Below are 27,388 nucleotides of genomic sequence, written 5' to 3'. Positions count from 1 at the left end.
TCCCTAAAGTATACTCTATTTTTCTATCCTCCCTATTTCAGACTTAATACTGTGATGTTTTCCATTCTCCTCCTCTTGCTGCTAAAGTGAGACATCATTTTCACGAGGCTGATATCTATACAGCATGAAAGATGTCATCTGAAGTGTGCTGCGCGGTGTCGTCACACACTGCACAGTGTTGGACGGCCACCACCATCTGCTTCCAGCAGCTCCTACAAAATTCCATATTACCCGCCCCTTTCTAGCCATGGCAACGTCTTCTAAGAATCTGCTCATTCTAAGTACCTTGCATATCTGGAGTCATAAATATTGCTGTTTTATCTGACATATTCCACTTATAGTAATATCTTTAAGGCTCGTCCATGTTGAAGTGTGTTTGAGGCTAAATGGCGTTCTGTTGTCTATTGGCAGGACCCTGCTCCCCACTCACATGTTAGCTCTCTCCACTGTGGACTATGGATGGCCTGCAGCTGTGCACACTGGTTTGGAACATCTGCTTGAGCTCCTCATTTCAGTTCTTTGACATGTATACTTAGAATTTCTGGGTCATATAATTCCATAGTTAATATTTGGGGAACATCTTTACAGTGTATGGCACCTACATTTAGAGATCGGAGAACAACCTTGGATGTTTTTCCTGAGGCGCCTTCCACCTTTTTGTGTGAGACAGGATCTTTTACTGACCTGGAATCTTAACACATAGACCTGGCTAGTTAGCCTGCAAGTGTCCAGGGGGCTCTGTCTGTTTCTCCCTCCTGTCTCGACACCACTGAGCATATAGATGTGTTGCAGCCATGCCTGGCTTCTTATGTGGGTTCTGACAACTCAAACTCAGGTCCTCACACTTGTGAGGCAAAAGCTTTACTGACTGAGTCACCCTTTCTTTCTTCCTTCCTTCCTTCCTTTCTTTCTTTCTTTCTTTCTCTTTCTTCCTCTCTTGATTGCTGAGTTATAGTAATTCTTTACATAGTCTCATATATTAAACATTAAAATATGTGATTTCAAAAATAAAATGTTCTCCAATTTCTTAATCTAGAGCAAAGAAGATCTTTTCTAGAAAGATATCAGATGATGGAGAATTTATTAATCCAAGCTTACCTCCTCTTCCTCCTGTTCAAAACTCAGAACCCAAGCCAGACACTGATGTTGATGTGGTAAGATGCACCTTAGAAACATTAACACAAATTTTGATATAAGATGAATAGCAAGTTTCTGAATTAAAAACTCAATAATTGTTTGTTACACACACACACACACACACATGCACACACATGTGCCTTCTCCTCTCATTGTAATAAGCAGGAATACTGCTTATCCCAAATTTTCCACTGTTGTTAATTCATATTTTACTTATTTGCCTTCTGACATGTGAATAAGTTATAATTTATAATACTACGTAAACTCTTTTATCGCAATGTAAATGCCCTACTATATTTTGTTCTTGTCTTGTGGACATATTTGCTAAATTAGATTTTAAACAGAAGGAAAGTGGAGATGGACTTGAGAAGAACATATGCACCAATATTTGAAGTAAACCTATATTTGAGAGTTCTCCCTTCGGATGAGTCAAAAGAGGACCCTGGAGAGAAGGCTCAGAAGTCTAAGCAGAACCTTGACGAGTCTTTGGCATGTGATGACGATGAACTCTCCAAAAACAGACGACGTCTTGTGAGAACTGCCAGTGAAGACCTGCTCTTCAAATACAATCGGCCAAGCACGTCCGGCTCCCTCCTCCAGCGGATCCTTTCAGGTAAGACCGAAAGAAGCATACAGGCAGCTGGAAATAATAACTGAAATAAGAAAAATAAGTTTGCGCCTTATCAGTTTGTATACTGTGATGTTCACACATGCTGAGGTGAACAGTGATAGAACATGAATCTCAGCCTGTGGCACATGTGAGTGATAATCTCCTTTTCACCTTGAAACATATAGGATTTCTCGACCAGGGCTTCTGGGCTCTTTCTATCAGGAATGGCTTCCAAGAAGGCCGACTCTTGAGCAGGAGTGCCACTCAGTGGTAGAGTGTTTACCTAGCAAATATGAGGCCCTGATTTATCTCCTGAATCCACAGAAAAGGAAAAGAACACACTCTGGGACCCTGTATGAGAGCTCCTTTCTTGGTATCAGAGTCTGGGGGCCGCTGATGAAATACCCCTTTCAGCAGGTCTCTATAATTGACTCTCACTTTCTCTTTCTCTAATAGACGCAGGGCTCCTGTTTGCGTCTGAGCACCTCTATAAGAAGTAAGCATGAGACATTTTTACAAGTAGCTGTGTTTTGTTGGGTACTGTATTCAATTGAATATACATTTATTTATTGTTTTCTCTCAGATTTTCTGAATTCCCAACAAGCCTCTTTATACATCCCAACAGACTGGACTTCTCAACACAATTCCAAAATGTGATAGCAACTATTGAAAAATATATAAGTAAGTATTTGAAAGGCTTAGTAGTGCCATCTTTAGCAATGCTTTTAAAATTGATTATTATTCAATATTCTTAGTCAGTGATATATAAGGCATTATAAATAAGAGACCATGTATTCCAGTGTTTAGGATCAAGTAATGTTAATTTTGAATTATTTGAAGGTGTGTGTGTGTGTGTGTGTGTGTGTGTGTGTGTGTGTGCGTGCGCGTGTGTGTGTGCATGTACATATCACGGTTTCGGTCAAAATTCTCTAAAGGAACAGAACTGATGAATGAGTTTGTATGTGTATACATACATGTACATATACATATCTTTGTATATACCTACACAGACACGTGTGTGTATGGATTTGTTAGACTGGCTTACATGCTTTAGTCTGAGTAATCTAACAGTGGCTGCCTCCCAGTGGTAGTTGTTCAGTCCATGAGACTGGAAGTCACAGTCGGCCCAGTTGGTGGTTGGAGTCCCAGGGAAATCCTAGAGAGCTGCTAGTCTTCAGTCTATGCTGGGATCCCAAAGAAGACGTTCTAATACCAGTGAAGAAATGCCTTGGGACCAGGCTAGATGAACCTGCCATGAGAGTGAGGGCAAGCAGGCGTAAAGCAAAAGCTTCCTTCTTCCATGTCCTTTTATGTGGGCTGCCACTAGGAGGTTTGGCCTAGATTTAGGGAGAGTCTTCCCATCTCAAATAATCCATTCAAGCAAATCCCCCACAGGTGTGTCTAGCTGCTTGACTTTTAGTAGATTACAGACTATAGATGTAGTCAAACTGACAACCAAGATTAGCCAGCATGCCTGTAAAGAGAATGCATGAAAGATAGGAATTGGGCGAGCAACCTAAGGCTTGAGTTATTTGAATTTTATTTCATAACATGCAAAGATCTTGTTTCTACCTTGAATAAATTTTAAATGATTATTTTCAGCTGTATTTATGTAATCTGAGATTACACAGCAGTGACTTCCTTGGTCAGAGTTTCTTCATTTCTTACAATAAGTTTTAGGAAAAAAAATTGAACTATTAGGACCCTTGGCAACTATTTTGTCATTTGCTATAGTTTACTAAGTTCATGTGCCTATAGAGCTGCCCCACTGCCTTCTAGCTTTTAGCACTGCACACTTGTTTCTGCCCAGGAATTTATCACCCGGAATTAACTACTTCTCTATGGAAATTAGAGGCATGTATTAATGATTCTTAAATTTAAGGGAGGGAGATTAATTATGAAGAAGTAGGTCCTCTCTCAGTCTTTCTGTAGATAGATTCCTTTTGTCACTTAGGTTTTCTCTCGTTCTTTCTTTCTTTCTTTCTTTCTTCCCTTCTTTCTTTAATTTTTCGTTTCTTTTTCTTGGGTTAAAACATCTGACCACTTCCATGTTTTTTTCCCTCAATATAAAATGTTTTTGTCATTTTATTTTTTTTAATTTTTCATTATAAAATAATTTGAGGCTTCTATGAAAATCATGAACATAGTAGAGCATTCCTGCATGCTCTACCCATGCTCTCTCTGTCCATGCTGTGATCGTCAAAACTGCACAAGCCACTCTCCAGCAGTGCTAATGAAATGGCAGCGTTCAGCTGCTTTGCTGATGTCAGCGTTCTGTTCCAGAACCTGGAGTCCACGGCTGTGCTTTGTGTTTGTCTCGAGTCTTCCAGTCTGTGATAGCTCCCTTTCTTGTCTTTTGTGATCTTAAGGATGTTTTTTAAATGTACTAGTTAGTTTTCCCATTAGTATATATCAGTTTGGTTTGTCTACTGCTGTCGCATGATAAGTTTTGAGGTGTTGCATTTGGGGCAGGGATGTTGTGAGAGTTTGCTACCCTTTTACTGTCTCAGGTCATGAGACATGTCCAACATGCAGTTGCACATCGTGTTACTAGTAATGCTAATCACAAGTACTTGGCTAAGGTGACCCTTGGGAAAGTCATAAGATAATACAAATATGTTTCTGCTGATAAACGTGCCCGTTGATTGTAGCATTCATTGGTGGAAAATCCTACACCAGTCAACCAGCACTCCCCAAAAGGGGTTTCTCTTCCTCTAGTTCTTCACACTTTTATCACTCAGGATTCTTATATAAGGAATGGTTGCCCCTCCTCTGTTTACATATCTGTGGTATATGTTTAGTTGTATTTGAACTCTTAGATTATTGTATTTTCAGTATAGAAAGATTACTTTATGAATATTTATTCTTATTTACATTTATTTATGTGGTGCATGAAGCTTTCTTGGTTTTCCTAACCTTGGCCAATGTTGCATTGTCAGCCTTTAAGAAGTTCCTTTATCTTCAAGAGGGAGATAGTAACACCACATTTTGGTGATTTCTGTTTCACTAGAACTTGGTGGATGGCTCGTACTTCTTTACCCCAGTAATCCATCTCTACGTTTCGTCAAATGTTTACTCGCTGCTGTGTGAGAGGGGTCTCTAAGTGTGCTAGGTCAAATCTATTAGCAGCTGTAAGATTTGAAAGCACCCTCCCTTTACCTTAACATCTCATTTTCTTTTTTTTTCTTTTTTTCTTTTTTTTTTTTCGATACAGGGTTCCTCCATAGCTTGGAGCCTTCCTGGATCTAGCTCTTGTAGACCAGACTGGCCTCGAACTCATAGAGATCTGCCTGACTCTGCCTTCCGAGTAGTGCTGAGATTAAAGGCATGCGCCACAACTGCCAGGCCCTCATTTTCTTTAATAGAGTTAAGCTACCTGACTTTATAAACTCCCTACACATCAATTTATTTCTACCATGCCTTATGCTTTTGGTTTTCTATCTAGAACTTCCTTAATTCAGGGTCACACTGTTTGCTCCTAGAAGTTCATCCATTTGTACTCTATGCCATCTTGAATTAATTTGCATAAGCTGTAAAATATAGATTGAAGTTTTTTTTTTCAATTGAGGGAAAGGGAAGGGTCCACAGACATCTAAATTGTCAACCCCTTCTCAATAGCACCCTTGTGTTTGTCGTCATGTTTGTGTACTTAAAATGGTGTAACACTTTCTCTACAGAAGATAAAATTCTCAGGTTCTGTTTTCAGGATGGCTGCTCCCACCACAACTCGCTATCTATGACAGTTTCTTCTGTTTTTAATGTTCCCTGCAAACCTTTGCACTTGTCTGTGAATCCCTCCATCAATACAGAATAATGTCTGCTTATTAAGTCACTTCGTCAGTTTTTAACAAGACTAAATGTTGTGACTATTTTGAAAGTGTTGCTTCCGAGAGATTTCTGGAAATGTTAACTTTTCAGTGCTCTGTTCCAGCCACAATCGTTCCTCTTCACCAAGACCCTCGCCTGTCTACCTTTATTGAATTGGTTTCAATTCCGGATTTATCTAATGAGTCAGAAAGTATAATCAAATATAAGAAGCAGACTCGATGGCCAGATTTCTATATCCTTTTTGAAACTGATGTTGACTATCAAGACAAAGTAAGTTTTGAGATTGTATGTCTTGGCAATACCCCAATGAAATTATTATATGAACCTGATGTATGGAAAACATCAGAGCATGCTAATTCATGGCAATGGGAGACTCATCCCAGTGACTCTACACTTGCCTTCCCATGGCCTCTGATCTCTACTTATCACAGGTTTCCAAACTTCCACTGTGGAAATGAGTTTTCTTCCCTATGGTTATTTTATAACATTGGCTTGCCATATGTTGGCTTACCATTCCCCAGTCCTTCCCTTACCACATAACTATATATTTTTGTCCAAACTAACAGTAGATTATAGCTATCTCTGCTTGTGTATGGATTTTGTCCTGTCAAAAAAAACTGTCTTAAGAACTAGATGAAGTCATAAATACACAGGACTGACTTTGTCTGTGGCTATATTAAGAGCAAACACTTAAAACTCAGGTGACATATAATTAAATAGATGTCTCTGTAATATATAGCTCAGTTGACTCCTTGATTACAAAGTTAAATATATGAGTAGCTTTGCATAAAAGTCAAGTGTTAATTATCAATACTGCTTGGTCTTGTTTTCAACATATTTCAGTATTTATTCCCAGCTCTAAACAGAATGAATTGCACAACGACCATTATCTGACAGAAACAACCAGCTTGCCAAACTAGACATTTCCATTCCTATGATAAAAGTTTGAGTAACGTTTTCATTCCCAGGCTGTGAGTGCTGACTACTGTATCATTTTCATTCACAGATTGTGAGTCTGCTGACAATTATTGGTGATTCAATGGGCCTGGTTAGCAATTACAGCTGCAGTTTTCTAAAGTATTGTTACATGGTAGAAAAGGCCAAAATCATGAGTCTGAAACTGCCATCTATGGGGATCTTAACATCATCAGAGTTTAAAAGTATAATACATAAATTCAGAGGCTACCTAAAAGAGATTGTGACTATGGCTATTGAGATGCGCCTTGGAATTTTTTGCGTGAAAAGTTTGGATTATCAATTAGCATGCTTACCATATGTTGATAACATCATAGAAATGAGCTACGACCTGTTACGTTGTACAATTGAGCAAAAAAACACAAATCTATTGGAAGTAAGTCTTTAAACCTTTCCTTTTTCATAAGATTTCGGATTAGATCAAAGATTTTGGATTATATCATAACTGTAAAACACACACTCAAAAATACACAGAAGTATTATCCTTGAAAAACCTGAAAGTAGTGTGATTACATTTGCTTTTGTTTTAATCTTTGTCTTTGTATATGTGCATTCACGTGTGTGAATGTGATTGGCACGCGTGCTGTGGTGTGTGTGTGGAGGGCAGAGGACAACTTCGGGTGCTAGCTTCTCTTCCTCGGTGTTTGAGATTGTGTCTCTTGTTTGTATGGCATAAAGCAGGCTCTTGGGCTTCTGGGAATTCTCCTGTCTTCAGTTGATCTGACCCTAGGAACCCTGGGATTAGAGATACACATGCTACTTTGTCTGGTTTTACATAGTTTATAGAGATCCAAACTTGAGTCTTCCCACCGCATAGCAAGTGCTTACCCGACACTTCCTTGAGAATGTTCTGTGCCATTGAAAGTATATCCCACGTCCCCCTCCATCTCCACGTCCGTCTTTTTAACATGCACCACTCTCTGACATTGTGTTAGATGGTTGCTTGTTCATCATTCTCTCAGTTAGAACAGAAGATCCACCATTCTATGGAGTATCTGCAGTAAATCTTGGAACGCTAATGCAATTTCAGTGTGCATTCAGGCTATCTTTGGGGGCAGTTCCCTTATGGAACAAATTTTCTAAGACCACTGTCATTTGAAGCTTCTATAAAAAAAAAACTATGAGTATGTAAATATCTAGAAGCACGCTAAATTTAAGTTTATAGTACAAATATGGATCCTAGTATACTAGCCATTGTCTGTATCAACATTCTCAGTAATACCCTAGACCTACTTAAAGACTGGAAGTTATATAACAACTTCATTTTTCTTTTAATTAGCCAGACAGACCACCAATACTTCCTAAACCTAAAGCTAACGCTACCTTTGACTATGCCTCTGCAATATAACGGTGAAAAGACAGCACCATTCCTGCACATATGGAGTCTAATATAGCATAAAATCTCATCAGAACCATCTAACAGAGCCTGGGTAGACCAGGAATAATTTTCAAGAAGAATGCTAATTATTAAGGGAGAAGTACCAGAGGTATGAAAGCATTGGGTTGACAGGCAGGATACTGCGGGCAAATGTTAATCTAGATTCAGTTACACATGACCCCCTACCCTCACCACCAAAAGATATGAACCTGTGGCTTATACAAGTTAGAACTAATTTCTCTGCCAGATAGTAGTACACAGAGAGACAACCTAGGGCTACTATTAGACTCCACATAGTCACTGAGAATTCTGGCTGCTTTGGGCTCCCCCAAGCCCTGCTCATATCACATGCCTTTTCTCAGCAGCAGGGCAGAAGAAGGCAACATGCCTGTTATGGGTCTAGAAGTTGGGCAGTAAAATGTCTTTATATGGAGTTCCTTCCTAAGAGCTCCCCCTTACCATCTCCTGTTTTAACATAATTTTTCATTACTTAAAAAGAATATTTTATTAAATTCTTCAAAAATTTCAGGCAATGTATTTTGACCATATTCACATCCTTCCCCGATTCCTCCCAGAGCCACCCCAACATCCTACCCACCCAAATATGTGCTCTCTTTCTCTCTCTTTCTGAAATCCATCAAATCCAGTCTGTGCCAGCCAATTACTCTTGGGTCCGGCACCTGCTCTACAGTGTAGCTAAGTTACCAGGGGTCAAATTGAAAAACTCTAGGACACTCTGAGGCCATTCCTGAGGCCTCTCAGCCTTAGTGCTTCCTCCTCCCCTGGAAACCTAACAACTTCACATGCAGGTACTGGAATGTTGGGGATTTTCCATCTCCCTGTGTCCTTGTGGATGTTCTCCAGACAGAACTCAGTTATTGGAATTGGGGAAAGATAACCCTTAGAGGTTGACTCAGTTCCTCAGTCTTGGTCAGGGGATATCGACTCAGTTCCTCGAATATGGTAAGAATAACTCACAGGTGTTTTCCCCTTACCCCGCCTGATCTAACAACTACTCTCTGACCGTGGCTCAGATCAATCATTGCTAGTAGCCCTTTGAATCAGCCAATCCTAACAGTTGGAAAAACAACCGCCAGACTCCCCCTTTGTTTCTGTGACTTTTTACTTTAAAAGTAGCCTGCAGCTATTCGGGGTCTTTTGGATTCTCGAATGCTGAAAGACCCTGTCACAACAGAATTAAAATCCTCATGCTTTTATATCAACTGCGGTGTGAGAGTGTTTTCTTGGGGTGACTCCTCCTCGGTGATTGGACTTCGGGGTCCAACAAAACCATTGAAGAAAACCACCTCTCTCTCTCTAGGAAGCTATCAAATGCTAATAGCGTCCTAGCTGGGGGTGGGACTTCATGTCCATCTGCCCCTCCAGTCTGGAGTTGTGTCTGAGCTGGAGCTTTTACAGGTCTGTGCATGCTGCCACACTCATGTGCACAGGTGCAGCTTCCCTGTGTGTCAGAAAACACTACTTCCTAAAGGTCATCTGCCAACTCTGTCCCCTCTTCTCTGAAAATCCCTGAGCTTTGAAGGGGGAGGATTGTGCACAGATGTCCCATTTAGGACTGGGCATTGCACGGTTTCTTATTCTCTGCACCTTGACCAGCTGCTGGTGGTCTCTGAGCTAATTGCCATCTATTGGGAGAAGAAGCTTCTCTGTTGTGGGTTGACTCATGATTCTGTAACTTTACCAAGTATCTGATCTTAAACTAATTTGAGGAGCAGTTCCTTGTCTGATGAGTAGAGGAAACAACACTTAATATACAAACCAGTCTCTCAATGAAATGGGACCATAGACTGGGGAATCTGGACTGTGCATGGTCAAAATGGCTGTGTTCTACTCACACTCCAGCCTTGCTCTTGACATCTGCATCACACTTATTTAAAGTTGTTCATAGAGTCTTTCTCGTGTCTTATTTATTTTGCCTGTGAAATATATTCAAGCACTTTCTGCTAATTGTGGAAGGATTTGACCGTGTCCGTGTTCTAGCATTTAGCAAACACTTAGAATTATGTGCAGTTTGTATGTGATTGGTTTCTGAAATTACATCTATAGAAGTCAGAATTCCAAGATAAAGCCAAAATTTTCTAAAATAGTGAAGTTATTACGTTCTTGTCATTGGGGTGTTAATTTCAGACCTTAGGCTCGTCGCTGCGCCGACTGGCTTGTCAGCCTGCACAAGTAGAGGAATTTGTGGACCATTTTAATTTTTTGGAAGAAATTACCTCAAGTATTTCTGAAATAGAAAAAGATATTTCCACAATTTCTAAGCTGTATTCTGTTGTGAGGCATTACCAGATCGATATTTCTGAAGAGCAGGCGGCCATCTACAGAATCCTTTTCATGAAGTTTAATAATCTAAAAACAGTTATGAAATTAATTGCCACAAATAAAGAGGCCACCCTAACTAAATTCAGGAACAGTTTGGAAACACAAATTGTTGGTTTACGAGTAGATGTCAGTAACCTAAAGGAAAAAGTAAGTGCTTTTTGTTATTATTAAAATTCTTATCTTAGTAACACTCTGCATTTAGATATTTGCTCTCTAAGGAATCATTGCTAAATAACTTAATCCAGATATATTTGCCCTGTGTGGTGCTTTGAATGAGAAATGTCCCCCTTTTGAACACTTGGTCCAGAGGTGGCAGGTACTGATTGGGGAGATTAAGAAGGTGTGGCATGGTCAGAAGAAATATGTTACTGGGAGCGGACCTTCAGAGTAAAAATCGTCATGTACTTCCAGTTTGCCTTCTCGGCCTCCTGTCAGAGCTCGAGGGAGTGAGCTCTCAGCTTTCTGCTCAGCCTGCCATGCCTGATGCTTGCTGTCATTGCTCCCCTGCTGCAGTGGAGCTTTAGCCAGAACTCTTCCCTAAGCTGCCCTGGTCACACTTTAATCACAGCAACAGAAAGCCGCTAACACACCCTGGGATTCACAAGTAGAAATCTGATGGATTGTGAAGTCGAACGGGACATGAGATCACAAAATCTCTTTTTCGGTAACCCCTACCAGGAATCTAGCCTTTTCTTGGTCTATGAACGAATGTGATTTCCAGGACACCAAAGTCCTTCAACAACTGCAGAAAAGGGGGTGACATGAAACAAGCTTTCCTAAACTTGGGCTAGGCTTTTGGGACAAATGATAACATTTCAATTTCATTCATTTTATCATATCAAAAAGTAAGTTATTTACTAAAAATGTTGCCAGTAAGACATGTCTGTGTTCTGAGCAGTCTGGCCTCTTGGAGTGTTTTTCCTGTTCTTTGTAGATAAGAAGTCCCGTCCTGCTGTGTGGCAGTACTCCAGTACCCAAAGCCAAGGACCTGATCAAGTCTCTCACAGTGGAAGTGGAAAGCTTGACTGACAAAGTGAAGACCTACTCAAGCTACCAGGACTATTACGACGACGTCCAAGCCCACATGCACTCCCTCAACATGGAAGAGATGACACAGATTGTGCTGACGGAGATCTCTGACATTGAGTGTGATCTGATGCTGAGGAAACTCTTATGGGACGCCCAAGAAGAGTGGGGCACCATGTTCTGGGAGTGGAGGGGCTGCACTCTTCAAAGCATAGATGTGGACTTAGTGAGGAGCAACATCTCCAAGTGGCTGCATATAATCATCGTACTGGAAAAAGGTACCGCATGCCCCCACAGCTTCCTACCCACCACAGGCAAAATGGTCAGTCTTCCTTTGGCATTCCCTTAGAAGCTGGCCATCAGACACCTGCAGAGACAGACAGAGAAACCTAGGTAGAAGTCCTGTGCTGAAGCAAGACACAGTTTAGAGCCTTGGGGCAGTGGTGGGATAACCACAGGTGGTTACAAATAGTCTTGTAGCCTTTAAGGCCCAGGCAGTGGTGGTGCACACTTTTAATCCTAGCACTCGGGAGGCAGAGCCAGCTCGATCTCTGTGAGTTGGAGGCCAGTCTGGTCTACAAAGCAGATGCCAGGACAGCCAGGATTGTTATACAGAGAAACCCTGTCTCAAATACACATACACACACACACACACACACACACACACACACACACACACACACACACACACACACTGGTTTCATGGGTAGAACTCCAGATATTTCAGAATCAGTTTTGACTCTCAGGATTTGCAGGTTTCAGACTTTTTTTTTAATTTTTTTATTATTAATATTAATAATAAATAATTAAACTTCCTCCCCTCCTCCCAATACCCTCCCACTGCCCCTACTCCCTCTCCTCCTCCCTCTACAGTCCTAAGAGCAGTCAGGGTTTCCTGCCCTGTGGGAAATTCAAGTTCCTCCCCCCCTCCCTCCAGGTCTAGGAAGGTGAGCATCCAAACAGACTAGGATCCCAAAAAGCCAGTACATGTAGACGAAAGCAGTCTTAGTGCCATTTATCAATGGCTTCTCAGACAGCCCCCATGTCAGCCACATTCAGAGAATCCGGTGTGATCACATGCTCATTCAGTCTCAGTCCAGCTGGCCTTGGTGAGCTCTCATTAGGTCAGTTCCCTTGTATCAGTGGGTGATTGCCCCCCCTCGTGGTCCTGACTTCCTTGTTCATGTTCTCCCTCCTTCTGCTCCTCATTTGGACCTTGAGTGCTCAGTCCAGTGCTCCAATGTGGGTCTCCGTCTCTATCTCCATCCATCGTCGGATGAAGTTTCCCTCTGATCCCACCTTTCTTGCTCATGTTCTCCCTCCTTCTGCTTCTCATTTGGACCTGGGGAGTTAAGTCCTGTGTTCCAATATGTGTCTCTGTCTCTATCTCCATCCATCGCCAGATGAAGGTTCTATGGTGATATGCAAAATAGTCATCAGTATGGTTATGGGCCAAGGCCAGTTCAAGCACCCACTCCTCTGCTGCCCAGGGAATCTGCGGACCTCTCCTTGGGCCTGGGAACCCCTCTAGAATCAAGTCTCTTGCAAACCCTAAAATGGCTCCCTTAGTTGAGATATATACTTCCCTGCTCCCATATCCATCCTTCCTCCCTCCCCATCCCATTCCCCCAAGCTATCCCCCATCCTCCCATTCTCCCTTTTCTCTAACCATTTCCCCTTACTTTCACCCCCCACCCCCCGTGCACCCAAGTTTGCCTGGCAATCTTGTCTACTTCCAATATCCAAAAGGATAACTATATGATTTTCTTCAGGTTCACCTTCTTATTTAGCTTCTCTAGGATCACGAATTGTAGGCTCAAAGACCTTTAACTATGGCTAGAATCCACTTATGAGTGAGTACATACCATATTCCTCTTTTGGGGTCTGGGTTACCTCACTCAGTAAAGCGTTTTCTATTTCCATCCATTTGCATGCAAAATTCAAGATGTCATTGTTTTTTACCGCTGAGTAAAACTCTAATGTGTATATGTTCCACACCTTTTTTAACCATTCTTCTATTGAGGGGCACCTAGGTTGTTTCCAGGTTCTGGCTATTACAAATAGTGCTGCTGTGAACATAGCTAAACAAATGCTTTTGTAGTATGTTAGGGCATCTCTTGGGTATACTCCCAAGAGTGGAATTGCTGGGTCCTGAGGGAGGTTGACTCCCAGTTTCCTGAGAAACCGCCACACTGATTTCCACAGTGGCTGCACAAGTTTGCATTCCCACCAACAATGGATGAGTGTTCCCCTCACTCCACATCCTCTCCAGCATAGACTATCATTGGTGTTTTTGAGTTTAGCTATTCTGACAGGTGTAAGATGGTATCTCAAAGTGGTTTTGATTTGCATTTCCCTGATCGCTAAGGAGGTTGAGCATGACCTTAAGTGTCTTTTGGCCATTCGAAGTTCTTCTGTTGAGAATTCTCTGTTCAGTTCAGTACCCCATTTTTTAATTGGGTTAATTAGAGTTTTAGTGTCTAGTTTCTTGAGTTCTTTGTATATTTTGGAGATCAGACCTTTGTCTGATGAGGGGTTGGTGAAGATCTTCTCCCAGTTCGAAGGCAGCCTTTTTGTCTTACTGACAGTGTCCTTTGCTTTACAGAAGCTTCTCAGTCTCAGTAGGTCACATTTATTCATTGATTCTCTTATTGTCTGTGCTACTAGGGTTCTACCTAGGAAGTGGTCTCCTGTGCCTATGTCTTGTAGACTACTTCCCACTTTCTCTTCTATTAGGTTCAAAGTGGTCAGATTAATGTTGAGGTCTTTAATCCATTTGGACTTGAGTTTTGTGCATGGTGATAGATATGGATCTACTTTCATTCTTCTACAGGTTGACATCCAGTTATGCCAGCACCATTTGTTAAAGATGCTTTCCTTCTTCCATTGTATACCTTTAGCTCCCTTGTCGAAAATCAGATGTTCATAGGTTTGTGGGTTAATATCCGGGTCTTCTATTCGATTCCATAGGACGACTTCTCTGTTCTTATGCCAATACCAAGCTGTTTTCAATACTGTAGCTCTGTAATAGAGTTTGAAGTCAGGGATGGTAATGCCTCCAGAAGTTCCTTTATTGTATAAGATTGTTTTGGCTAAGTTGACTGGGACTGAAAAAGCGCTTGATCCAACCAGATTCTCTGGAGGAGGCTGGATTCTCTGAATGTGGCTGGCCCGAAGTCTTTCTAAAAAGCCATTGACAATGACTCTGGGACTTGTTTCCTCTGCATATTCTGGATTTTTGGGGATCCAGTCTGATTAGATACTCACCTTCCTGGTCCTGGAGGGAGTGGGGAGGAACTTGAACTACCCACAGGGCAGGAAACCCTGACTGCTCTTAGGGATGGAGAGGGAAGAGGAGAGGGAGTGGGGGGAGTGGGAGGGTGTTGGGAGGAGGGGCGAAAATGGAAACTTTTATATTTTAATAAACTTTGAAAAAAAAACAAAAAACAAACAAAACAAAACAAAGATTGTTTTGGCTATCCTGGGTTTTTTGTTTTGCCATATAAACTTGATTATTGTTCTCTCAAGGTCTGTGAAGAATTTTGATAGGATTTTGATGGGGATTGCATTCAATCTATAGATCTCTTTTGGTAGAATTGCCATTTTTACTATGTTGATTCTCCCAATCCAAGAGCAAGGGAGGTCTTTCCATTTTTGGGTATCATCCTCAATTTTTTTCTTCAAAGACTTAAAGTTCTTGTCAAATAGGTCTTTCACTTCCTTGGTTAGAGTTATCCCGAGATATTTTATGCTATTTGTGGCTATCGTGAAAGGTGAAGTTTCTCTGATTTCCCTCCCTGCTTCTTTATCCTTTGTGTATAGGAGGGCAACTGATTTTTTGGAGTTGATCTTGTACCCTGCCACATTACTAAAAGTGTTTATCAGCTGTAGGAGTTCTTTGGTAGAGTTTTTGGGGTCACTTATGTACACTATCATATCATCTGCAAATAACGAGAGTTTAACTTCTTCCTTTCCAATTTGAATCCCTTTGATCGCCTTATGTTGTCTTATTGCTATTGCTAGAACTTCAAGCACTATATTGAAGAGGTATGGTGAGAGTGGACAGCCTTGTCGTGTTCCTGATTTTAGTGGAATGGCTTTGAGTTTCTCTCCATTTAATTTGATGTTAGCTGTCGGCTTGCTGTAAATAGCTTTTATTATATTTAGGTATGATCCTTGTATCCCCAATCTCTCCAACACCTTTATCATAAAGGGGTCTTGAATTTTGTCAAATGCTTTTTCATCATCTAATGAAATGATCATATGGGTTTTTTCTTTCAGTTTATTTATATGATGGATTACATTGATAGATTTGCGTATATTGAACAAGCCCTGCATCTCTGGGATGAAGCCTACTTGATCATAATGGATAATTTTTCTAATGTGTTCTTGGATTCTGTTTGCCAGTATTTTGTTGAGGATTTTTGCGTCAATGTTCATGAGTGAGATTGCCCTGTAGTTCTCTTTCTTGGTTGTGTCTTCGTATGGTTTTGGTATCAGGGTAACTGTAGCTTCATAAAAAGAATTTGGCAATGACTCTCCTGTTTCTATATTGTGAAATACATTAAGAAGTATAGGTATTAGCTCTTCTTGGAAGTTCAGGTAGAATTCTGCATTGAAACCATCAGGTCCTGGGCTTTTTTGGTCAGGAGGTTTTTGATAACAGCTTCTATTTCTTCGCTACTAACGGGTCTATTTAGATTGTTCACCTGGTCTTGATTTAACTTTGGTAAATGGTACTTATCTAAAAACAAGTCCATTTATTGTACATTTTCCAATTTTGTAGCATATAGGCTTTTGTAGTAAGATCTAATGATTCTCTGAATTTCCTCTGAGTCTGTGGTTATGCCCCCCTTTTCATTTCTGATCTTATTGATTTGCGTGTTCTCTCTCTGCCGTTTGATTAGTTTGGCTAGGGGTTTGTCAATCTTGTTGATTTTCTCCAAGAACCAGCTTTTTGTTTCATTGATTCTTTGGATTGTTTTCTGTGTTTCTATTTTGTTGGTTTCAGCCCTCAGTTTGATTATCTCCAGTCTTCTACTCCTCCTGGGTGAGTCTGCTTCTTTTTTTTCCAGAGCTTTCAGGTGTGCTGTTAAGTTTCCAATGTGTGCTTTCTCTGTTTTCTTTAATTGGGCACGTAGTGCTATGAACTTTCCTCTTAGCACTGCTTTCATTGTGTCCCATAGGTTTGAATATGTTGTTTCTTTATTTTCATTAAATTCAAGGAAGACTTTAATTTCTTTCTTTATTTCTTCCTTGACCCAGGGGTGATTCAGTAGTTGACTGTTCAGCTTCCATGAGTTTGTAGGCTTTCTGGGGTTAGAATTGTTGTTGAATTCTAACTTTATTCCATGGTGATTCGACAAGACACAGGTGGTTACTAATATTTTTTGTATCTGTGGAAGTTTGCTTTGTTACCGAGTATGTGGTCAATTTTCGAGAAGGTTCCAAGCACTGCAGAGAAGAAGGTATATTCTTTCCTATTTGGGTGGAATGTTCTATAGATATCTGTTAAGTCCATTTGATTCATTACCTCTATTAATTCTCTTATATTCTCTCTTAGGTTTCTGTCTGATTGACCTGTCCATTGGTGAGAGAGGTGTGTTGAAGTCTCCTAATATTAGTGTGTGTGGTTTGATGACTGCTTTGGGTTCTAGAAGTTTTTCTTTTACATAAGTGGGTGCTTTTATATTAGGGGCATAGATGTTCAGAATTGAGACTTCCTCCTGATGAATTGTTCCTGTTATGAATATAAAATGTCCTTCTCCGTCTCTTCTGATTGATTTTAGTTTGAAGTCAATTTTGTTGGAAATTAGAATGGCCACACCCGCTTGTTTCTTAGGTCCGTTTGCTTGAAACACCTTTTCCCAACCATTTACTCTGAGTAGATATCTGTCTTTGTGGTTGAGGTGTGTTTTTTGTAAACAGCAGAATGTTGGATCCTGTTTTCGTATCCAATCTCTTAGTCTGTGTCTTTTTATAAGTTAGTTGAGTCTATTAATATTAAGTGATATTAATGACCAGTGGTTGTTAACTCGTTATTTTTTTATTTTTTATTTTTTTTGTGTAGTAGAGTTTGTGTGTTTCCCTTCTTTGAGTTGTGCTTGTGAAGGGTCGCTAAATGTCTGAGTTATTGTAGGCTGTGTTGGCAATGTTAGATTCCTTGGATTGCGATTTTCCTTCTATTACTTTCTGTAAGGTTGGATTTGTGGCTATGTATTGTTTAAATTTGTTTTTATCCTGGAATATTTTGTTTTCTCCATTGATAGTGAATGATAGCTTGGGTGGGTAAAGTAGTCTGGGCTTGCATCCAATGTCTCTTAGTCTCTGCAGTACCTCTATCCAGGACCTTCTGGCTTTCATGGTTTCCATAGAGAAGTCCGGTGTAAGTCTGATAGGTTTACCTTTATAAGTTACTTGACCTTTTTCCTTTGCAGCTCTTAATATTCTTTCTTTAATCTGTACGTTTTGTGTTTTGATTATTATATGGTGAGGGGATGATTTTTTTCTGATCCAGTCTATTCCGTGTTCTGTATGCTTCTTGAACCTTCATAGGAATATCATTCTTTAGGTTGGGAAAATTTTCTTCTATAATTTTGTTGAATGTTCAAGAGCACCCTGAATTACATGATAAGGTTCTGTCCCAGAGAAACATCCTCTCAGCAAGCAAGCAAACAAGCAAAAATTCACGTGTGTGTGTGTTATAATGTTTAGCAAAAAAAAGACATTGCAAAGCATAGTCTCACAGCTCTCAAATAACACAACTGTACGTACTCTCAGCATGTTGTCATATGCTTCAAAGAACAAGGTACTAAGCAACAAGTAGACAGCACCTTGTCTTTTTTCTTAAACACATTTTGTTCCTATTTTTTAATTTAATTAAATATAATTCCATCATTTCTCCCTCTTATATCCCCCCTTTAATCGCTCTCAAATTTGTGGCCTCTTTTTCTATGATTATTATCGTTACGTATATAAATACAACCAGCTAGTGTTCCTTGTACATACATAATTCCAGGACTGACCACTGGGTATGAAGTACCCAATTTGGGAGCTCATCCCCAGTTATTGTCTAGCAGGGAGGCCCCATGAGATTTCCTCTTCCATGTTAGCACGTCTGGTGTGTGTATGTGTGTGCGTGTGTATGTATATGTATATACATATATGCATATTCTTGTCAGTGAAAGAAGTCTGGGAAGCCTTGTGCCAGGTGCCATCCAGGCACAACTTGGGTCTGTTAGGCTTGGGGTTTAGTCATTTATACCGACAATTAGTTTCCTATATTTTAATTCTTAGTCGATATTATGGATGTTTGGCATCAGAACGTCATTGTTCTATAATGAATATTAACAAGTGATAAAACAGCATTATCTTGATTAACAAATTTTAAAGAAAAATTCTCAGTTTGTTTGGTGAAAAAGATACGAACATATTATTAGTCTACCAATTCGCTGGTATTTGCAGGTTTACCTAAGAATGACATGGTAGCAAACCTCAAACAGTCGGTGCTGGACTTCAAGCAAGAGCTTCCAATCCTCACAGCGCTGGGAAACCCTTGTCTCAAGCCACATCACTGGGAGGCTCTGCAGGAGATCACCGGAAAGTCGGTTTCCCTGGATAAAAATTTCTCAGTAAAGAAACTTCTAGATCTCAAGGTACATAAAAATAGTTGACAAGAACACATTGAATCATGAGGGATGGGTTTTAATTATCGGCAAGGGACCCTACAAGGAGCATACAATAGGAAATGGGGAAGTGGGCAGGGTGTCTGGGAAAGCAGGGAGTTGGCGACAGGATATTATGTTTAGTGGGTGGGTGGGGACTTTGGTTTCAGCTTTATTGCTGAGGTGATAGGAGCACAGTATCACTGCCTTTCATATGCAACAAATGCCGGTCTTTAACATGCTAGTTCTTATAGAGATTGCATTTTATAAGACTAGAAATATCAAATGCACTGTGCCTCATTTTATAAGTAGTGAAAATATATTAAGAACATATTAGCATAACTTTACCAATAATAATATTTTTTAAAAGCAAAATTAGCAACAGTTTGATATCCCACAAGGCTCTGTTATATAGGGCTGTGGATACAGCTTAGTTTGTAGAGAGCCGTTCTACCTTCAGGAACCCTGGGTTCTAATCCTGAGGTCACATAAACCAACCTGGCTATGGTGCGTGACCATAATCTTAGCACTCAGGAGGTAGAGGCAGTCATTTTTAAATACACATCCTACTTGAGACCAGCCTGGTCTACATGAAATCCTTTTGCAAAAACTAACAAAACAAAGAAAAATATTTTATATATATATATATATATATATATAATTTGAGTTTTCATAGTTTAAAAAGTTTCTATTTTCTTGGCTAGCCTATAAGAACCCCCATTTATGTTTAATTTTTGATAATAGTGTAATCAAAGCCAGCATATTATGCCTATAATTTTGTTGTAAGGAAAAACATGGGAAATACTTTGAACAAATTTAGAAGGTAGAGTCTTTAAGAACCCTAATTACTTTAAAATTAAAGTGTTTTAAATCTCTATACATAGTCTTAGCCTTCCTCCTGAACTCAAGACACACCTTCCTGTTCAAGTTTCCATTCATGTACATAAGCTGTGTTCAAAAACTTAGTATGTCTGTCCTTGCCCAGCTCTCCAATTCTCTCATCTGCCCTCCGTGCCTTGGTTCAATTATTGACAGCCCCATCCTTCCAACTCCTTATGTGAAATCACATTTGCATTCTCCTGGTAACCATTCTGCATCCTACTCAAATCTCCCATCATCCCTTGCCTTTCCTCCCAGAGCCTCCTAGCTGATGTGTGCACTACACAGGACTAAGGGTCAGTGCCCGCAGCTGAGCCCATTCAAACTGGCTGCTGAGCATCTAAGCCATGTCAGGGGTTTCCATTGCGATGTCTTGACTAATTGGAACTACTCCCGCACCAAGCCAGGTTAAGAGCGAGAATTTGACCAACTAAGAGTAGCAGCATGGAATACTAGTCAGAATGAACTGGCCTTCCAGGGTGGCAGGGTGGCCTACATGAAGCAGTGTCCCGTGATGCCCCCATATAAAACCTCTGAGCCACCCTTGACCTTGTGATGGGATAGGGGTTTTAAAAAGGAAGGCTGCTGCAGATTTTAGAGGGTCCAACTTAGTGAGCATAAACAGGAGGGGGTAAGGTTTGCAGATGACATAGTGGACCATGGCCCAGGGACACAGAACCCCACATCTCTTTAAGTTATAATGGCAGAGCCGATGAGGAGGTTATCATGTGGTAAACCCCAGTGAACTCCTGAGAGGTTCAAGAAAGGGAGAAGTGGTTAGCCTTTATACATTTACCAAAGCCTACATGTCTTGGGCTTGACCCAGAGCTGAGAGTTGTGCTGAAAGACATTGTCGAATGTATTAACCCTGTCCAATGAATGCGTCCATCTGTTGTCTGGTGGTTTATCACGGTACGCAGTTGTATGGCAACTGTTCTGTTGAAGACTACAGGCTCTTGGGAACCTCTCATGTGAAAAGTTTGCCATGAAGTGAGAAGAGAACAAGAAACTGTCCCGATATAGCTGATCATGTGCACTTTGGAGACTTTGTGCTCTGAGGCCGCAGGAGATAATTCATTAAAGGCAGTAGCCTTCTAAAACCACAGCAGCATCACAGAATTTGAAAACCACCTCTTTGCCTCTCAGACTTCAACCATAAAGCCTCGACAGGATAGATTCACATGACTCGGGCTTTGCCTTCCATGTTGCCTGTGTCTGAGTTTTGTCTTTAACCATATCAAGTATATTAGGCAGGAAAGTTTTTCTTTAGCATAAAATTTTTAGGTAGTTTGGGGGCTTTTTAATCCTGAATAAGAGATTTTTAAGCTGAATAAGAGATGTTAAAAAGCAAGCCTCTTTCACAGTGCTGCTGGTTAAGGCCATAAACACTCAAGGTTCTTCCGGGCCCTTGGTGTCATCTTTGGCAACCCGCAACAAATGGTGAAAGTCAACCACTGTGCTACATGAGCAAGCAAAGAGGGTAAGCCTTTTATGCTTATAAAAGGTATATAAAACATAACCAGCAGCAGCAAAAAATAAAAACACCCTTACTCTTTGGTAGATCTAGCAAAGAACAAAAAGCTATAGAAATCTGGGTTTATCAGGTTGCCTTTTCTTGCATGTTCTCTAAGAAATGTTGTAGGATATGTAAAAGCTTGCTGCCAAGTAGCAGAGGCATAGGCGCTAGTGTAGAGGAAATGGCGCCGCCCGCACAAACATGAGGCACATGCAGACTCTGCGCTCGGCCTGAGATGCAATGAAGTAGACACTCTGGTTGAGCACGAAGCATGTGAAGTGGCCCCAGTGCGTCGAGAGAGAGAGAGAGCTCTGTACTGAAACGGGCCCCGGAGTCTCCAGATGGAACACCAACCTCCCGAGCGAGGGACAGGAAGATCTGGGTCCGCTCACCCTTCAAGACACAGCTTTAAATCTCCAGTTGAGTCTCCAGTTTAGAATCTTTGGGAATTGTCTGCTCCTCTAGATATTAAATGATGTCTTCATTTCAGATGTTTCCGTATGAAAAGAAAATAAATGAAATATCGGTCTCGGCAACGAACGAAGCCGCACTGGAGAAAATGTTGTTTAAGATCATAGAGGTCTGGAACAATTCTCCCCTGCATTTGGTTCTTCATCACACGGAGAGTTACTCCATCCTCATCATCTCCTCCATCGACGACACGATCGCTCAGCTGGAAGACTCCCAGGCCATTCTCGCCACAATCAGAGGATCTTCCTATCTGAGGCCAATTAAGGTAAATGCTGTGGCAAAGATTTGGGAGTGTTTTCATTTCCTTCAGTCTACCAGGTGGACTTTGCTTTCTGCAAACTCAGATTTGATATCAATTATATAAATTTTTCATATGTTTATATAGAAGATGGAATATTTAATAATGTGAACACTAAAAGTAATTTTTCAGAAATGCTAATTAATTATTCATGAGGAAATATCAAAGTTTAATTTGGATGGGCAAAATAAATTTAGATTATATATGTTTAATCATATAAACATATATCCACAAAATATGACTTTTACCAGTTTCTTGTAACTAGTAGCGCTGTGTCTATAACTAAAACTAATTTTCAAACTAAGAAACTTAATCAGGTATGTATTGATAAACTCTTTAATGACAAAATTAAGATAATTAGTATATGTTTATGCACCTCTGAACAAATAGAGAGACTAACAGAAAAGTCTGAGCAAATGGAATTCATATTTGTAAATATGCAGACATTTAAGGAAATGTGTGATTTAGGTGGGCCTTAGAGAGAAAACAATATATTTCAAAAAGAAAATAAATAAAATGAATTATACTGTCAAAAGCCACATAGTAAAATAAAAATTACAATTAAGAGAAAAATAACAGAAAAAACAAGATTCACAAAAAATGAGATACAAGAAGTCTAATTTTAAAATTTTAATTTTTGAAATGAGCAGCAAGAACAGAATCACATATCCAGCCTGAATGCAATTGGATAAAGCCTTGTGGAAATGCATGGTGCAATAAATGCCTTTATTAAAATAAAAATTAAGAAGTTATAAATTGGGCTTGTTTGAAAAGCCAAAATAACTCATCATGCAGGAAGACTGCTTTTTTTTCACTTTTTTAAATTGATTTTTATTGAGCTCTACATTTTTTTCTGCTCCTCTCCCTGTCTCTCCCCTCCCCTTCAACCCTCTCCCAAGGTCCCCATGCTCTCAGTTTTCTCAGATCTTGTCTACTTCTACTTCCCATGTAGATTAGAGTCCTCATTGTTGTCTAGGTTCTCTGGGATTGTGATTTGTAGGCTGATTTTCTTTGATTTATGTTTTAAAACCACTTATGAGTGAGTACATATGATAATTGTCTCTCTGGGTCTGGGTTACCTCACTCAATATGATGTTTTCTAGCTCCATCCATTTGCCTGCAAATTTTAAGATGTCGCTATTTTTGTGCTGTGTAGTACCCCACTGTGTAAATGTAACACATTTTTCTTATCCATTCTTCAGTTGAGGGGCATTTAGGTTGTTTCCAGGTTCTGGTTATGACAAACAATGCTGCTAGGAACATAGTTGAACACATGTCCTTGTGGCACGGTTGAGCATCCTTTGGATATATACCCAAAAGTGGTATTACTGGGTCTTGAGGAAGGTTGTTTCCTAATTTTCTGAGAAATCACCACACTGACATCCAAAGGGGTTGTACCAGCTTATACTCCCACCAGCAATGCAGGAGTGTTCCCTTTACCCCACAACCTCTCCAGCATAAGTTGTCATCAGTGTTTTTGATCTTGGCCATTCTTATAGGTGTAAGACGGAGTATCAGAGTTGTTTTATTTGGATTTCTATGATGACTAAAGATGTTGAGCATTTCCCTAAGTGTCTTTCAGCCATTTTAGATTCCTCTGTTGAGAGTTCTCTGTTTAGGGAAGACTGCTTTTTTTTAAAATTGTTTTTATTGAGCTATATATTTTTTTTCCCGTTCCCCTCCCTTCTCATCCCCTTCCCTCCTACCCCCACTGCCTGGCTTGTATGGCTGACTAGTGTGGCTGCTTTGCACTGATCTTCAGGCAAGCTTTATTTACTGAAACACAGATAATCTACCACTACAGTGGAGGTTAAAGGAAGGCAAGCCATCCGCAAAGCTCCTGAACATGGAAAATCAGGTCGATTGTGACTTTAGCCCCTCGTCTAGACAGTGTCTTTTGGAAGAGGCCGTGTTTTGGATAAGGAGCATCATGAATTCACTTGAGTTATGCTAAATTTAAACTGCTTAAAAACACAGAAATGGAACTATACAGATATACGAAATGGGAAGAATTAGCATAGAGGAAATACATATTGTGGTGATATTTTTCCAGAGAAAGATTAAGAGGGTAGATGATAGACACCAAGTGTACTAATTGGTATTTCTCTTTTTTGTTTTTTTATTGATTTTATTGAGTTATACAGTCTTCTATGTTCCCCTCCCTTCCTCTCCCCTCCTTGTCTACCCTCTCCCATGGTCCCCATGCTACCAATTTATTTAGGAGATCTTGCCTTTTTCTACTTCCCATGTACATTAGATCCATGTATGCCTCTCTTAGGGACCTCTTTTTTGCTACATTCTCTTGTCTACATTGTGATTTGGAGGCTGGTTTTCATTGCTTTATGTCTAAAAGCCACTTATGAGTGATTACATATGATATTTGTCTTTCTGGGTCTTTCTGGTGACCTCACTCAATATGATGTTTTCTAGCTCCATCCACTCACCTGCAAATTTCAAGATGTCATTATTTTTTATTGTTGTGTAGTACTTCATTGGGTAAATGTACCACATTTTTTTCTCATCCATTCTTTGATAAAGGGGCATTTAGGTTGTTTCCAGGTTCTGGCTATGACAAACTATTCTGCTATGAACATAGTTGAGCACATGTCATCGTGGTACAACTGAGCATCCTTTGGGTATATACCCAAAAGTGGTATTGCTGGGTACTAAGGTAGGTTGCTTCCTAATTTTCTGAGAAATCACCCATTCTTTAGGCTTCTGTTTTGTCTTTGTTGACCGTGTCCTTTGTTTTACAGAAGCTTTTCGGTTTCAGGAGGTCCCATTTATTAATTGTTTCTCTCAGTGTTTGTGCTACTGGGGTTCTATTTAGGAAGTTGCCTCTTGTGCCAATACATTTGAGTGTCCTTCCCACTTTCTCTTCTATGAGGTTCAGTGTGGTTGATTTTATAGTGAGGCCTTTGATCCATTTGCACTTGAGTTTTGTGCATGATAATAGATGCAGATCTATTTTCATTCTTCTACATGTTGATATCCAGTTATGCCAGCACCATTTGTTGAATATGCCTTCTTTTTTCCATTTGATATTTTTGCTTCTTTGTCAAAAACGAGGTGTTTGTAGGTGTGTGGATTGATATCCGGGTTTTCAATTCTGTTTCATTGGTCTTCCTGTCTGTTTTTATGCCAATACCAGGCTGTTCTTAGTATCGTAGCTCTGTAGTAGACTTTGAAGTAAGGGATTGTGATGCCTCCTTTATTGTATAGGATTGTTTTGGCTATCCTGGGTTTTTGGCTTTTCCATATGAAGTTGAGTACCATTCTTTCGAGGTCTGTGAAAAATTTTACTAGGACTTTGATGGGCATTGTATTGAATCTGTAGATTGCTTTTGGTAAGATTGCCATTTTTACTATGTTAATTCTACCTACCCAAGAGCATGGGAGATCTTTCCATTTTCTAGTGCATTCTTCAATTTCTTTCTTCGAAGACTTAAAGTTATTCTCATACAGGTCTTCCAGTTGTTTGGTTAGAGTTACTCCAGGATATTTTATGCTATTTGTGGCTATTGTGAAAGGTGATGTTTCTCTGATTTTCTTCTCAGCCCACTTATCATCTGTGTAAAGGAGAGCTATTGATATTTTTTTTTTAGTTAATCTTGTATCTTGCTACATTACTGAAGGTGTTTATGAGTTGTAGAAGTTCCTTGGTAGAATTTTTGGGGTCCCTTATGTAAACTATCATATCATCAGCAAACAGTGAGAATTTGACTTCTTTTTCAATTTGTATCCCCTTGATCTCCTTTTTGGTGTCTTATTGCTCTAGCTAGAACCTCAAGAAGTATATTGAATAGATATGGAGAGAGTGGACAACCTCGTCTTGTTCCTGATTTCAGTGGGGTCTCTGTGGGTTTATCTCCATTTAATTTGATGTTGGCTGTTGACTTGCTGTATATTGCCTTTATTATATTTAGGTATGTTTCTTGTATCTCTGATCTCTCCAAGACCTTTATCATGAAGGGGTGTTGTATTCTGTTGAAAGTTTTTTCAGCATCTAATGAGATGATCATGCGGTTTTTATTTTACAGTTTGTTTATATGGTGGACTATGTTGACAGATTTTCATATATTGAACCATCCCTGCATCTCTGGGATGAAGCCGACTTGATAATGGTGGCTGGTTTATCTGATGTGTTCTTGAATTTGGTTTGCCCGTGTTTTATTGAGTACTTTTGCATCAATGTTCATGAGTGAGACTGGTCTGTAATTCTCTTTCTTAGCAATGTCTTTGTGTGGCTTGAGTATCAGGGTTATTGTAGCCTCATAAAAAGAGTTTGGTAGTGTTCCTTCTGTTTCTATTGTGTGGAACAATTTGAGGAGTATTGGTATTAGTTCTTTGAAAATCTTGTAGAATTCTGTGCTGAAACCATCTGGCCCTGGGTTTTTTTTTTGTTTTTTTTTTTGTTTTGTTTTGTTTTGTTTTTGGTTGGGAGACTTTTGATGACTGTGTCTTGTTGGAGGGAGACCGCTTGTTGGTTTCCAGATGCTCAGCCATGAAATAATCACACAGAAACTATATTAATTAAATCACTGCTTGGCCCATTAGCTCTAGCTTCTTATTGCCTGACTCTTACATATTAATTTAACCCATTTCTATTAATCTGTGTATTGACATGTGCCTGTGGCTTACCGGCTAAAGTTCCGTCTGGCACTGGTGGGGCTACACAGCTTCTCTCTGACTCCGCCTTCTCTCTCCCAGAACTCATCTTAGTTTTTCCCGCCTAGCTCTGTTCCCTTATAGCTTGCTATAGGCCCAAAGCAGTTCCTTTATTTATCAATGGTAATCATAGCATATAGAGGGAAATCCCACATCAGTTTCTATTTCTTTAGTAGTTATAGGTCTACTTAATTTGCTTATCTGATCTTGATTTAATTGTGGTAAGTGATATTTATCCAAAAAGTTATCTATTTCCTTTAAGTTTTCCAATTTTGTGGAGTCCGGGTTTTTGAAATATGACCTAATGATTCTCTGGATTTCCTCCATGTCTGTTATGTCCCCCTTTTGATTTCTGTTTTTGTTAATTTGGATATTCTCTCTCTGTCTTTTGGTTAGTTTGGATAAAGATTTGTCTATTTTTGTTGATTTTCTCAAAGAAAATTCTTTGAGAATTTTCTTCATCATCTCATTGATTCTCTGTATTGTTTTCTTCATTTCTGTTTTGTGGATTTCATCTCTCAATTTGATTATTTCCTGCTGTCTAGCATTCCTACGGTTAGTGGGTAAGTTTGCTTTTTTTTGTTCTAGAGTTTTC

At 39.9% G+C, this 27,388-nt stretch overlaps 1 protein-coding gene across 1 annotated transcript in view; it reads left to right on the top strand.

The window, feature by feature from the left end:
• Nucleotides 1-27,388, top strand: part of Dnah14 (dynein axonemal heavy chain 14) — a 238,716-nt gene that overhangs the window by 39,549 nt on the left and 171,779 nt on the right. The window contains exons 12-21 of the mRNA XM_048439562.3: nucleotides 1,037-1,154; nucleotides 1,471-1,750; nucleotides 2,204-2,243; nucleotides 2,331-2,428; nucleotides 5,679-5,845; nucleotides 6,582-6,926; nucleotides 10,077-10,418; nucleotides 11,206-11,575; nucleotides 18,762-18,952; nucleotides 21,847-22,092. Of these exons, the coding sequence (XP_048295519.3) occupies nucleotides 1,037-1,154; nucleotides 1,471-1,750; nucleotides 2,204-2,243; nucleotides 2,331-2,428; nucleotides 5,679-5,845; nucleotides 6,582-6,926; nucleotides 10,077-10,418; nucleotides 11,206-11,575; nucleotides 18,762-18,952; nucleotides 21,847-22,092 (2,197 nt within the window). The remainder of the gene's footprint in view (nucleotides 1-1,036; nucleotides 1,155-1,470; nucleotides 1,751-2,203; nucleotides 2,244-2,330; nucleotides 2,429-5,678; nucleotides 5,846-6,581; nucleotides 6,927-10,076; nucleotides 10,419-11,205; nucleotides 11,576-18,761; nucleotides 18,953-21,846; nucleotides 22,093-27,388) is intronic.

The sequence above is a fragment of the Myodes glareolus genome, chromosome 5 (assembly GCF_982192425.1).
Source record: "Myodes glareolus chromosome 5, mMyoGla1.1, whole genome shotgun sequence".
Lineage (NCBI taxonomy): Eukaryota > Metazoa > Chordata > Mammalia > Rodentia > Cricetidae > Myodes > Myodes glareolus.
The sequence above is the reverse complement of the archived record's forward strand: the minus strand, read 5'-3'. Positions and strand labels throughout refer to the sequence as shown.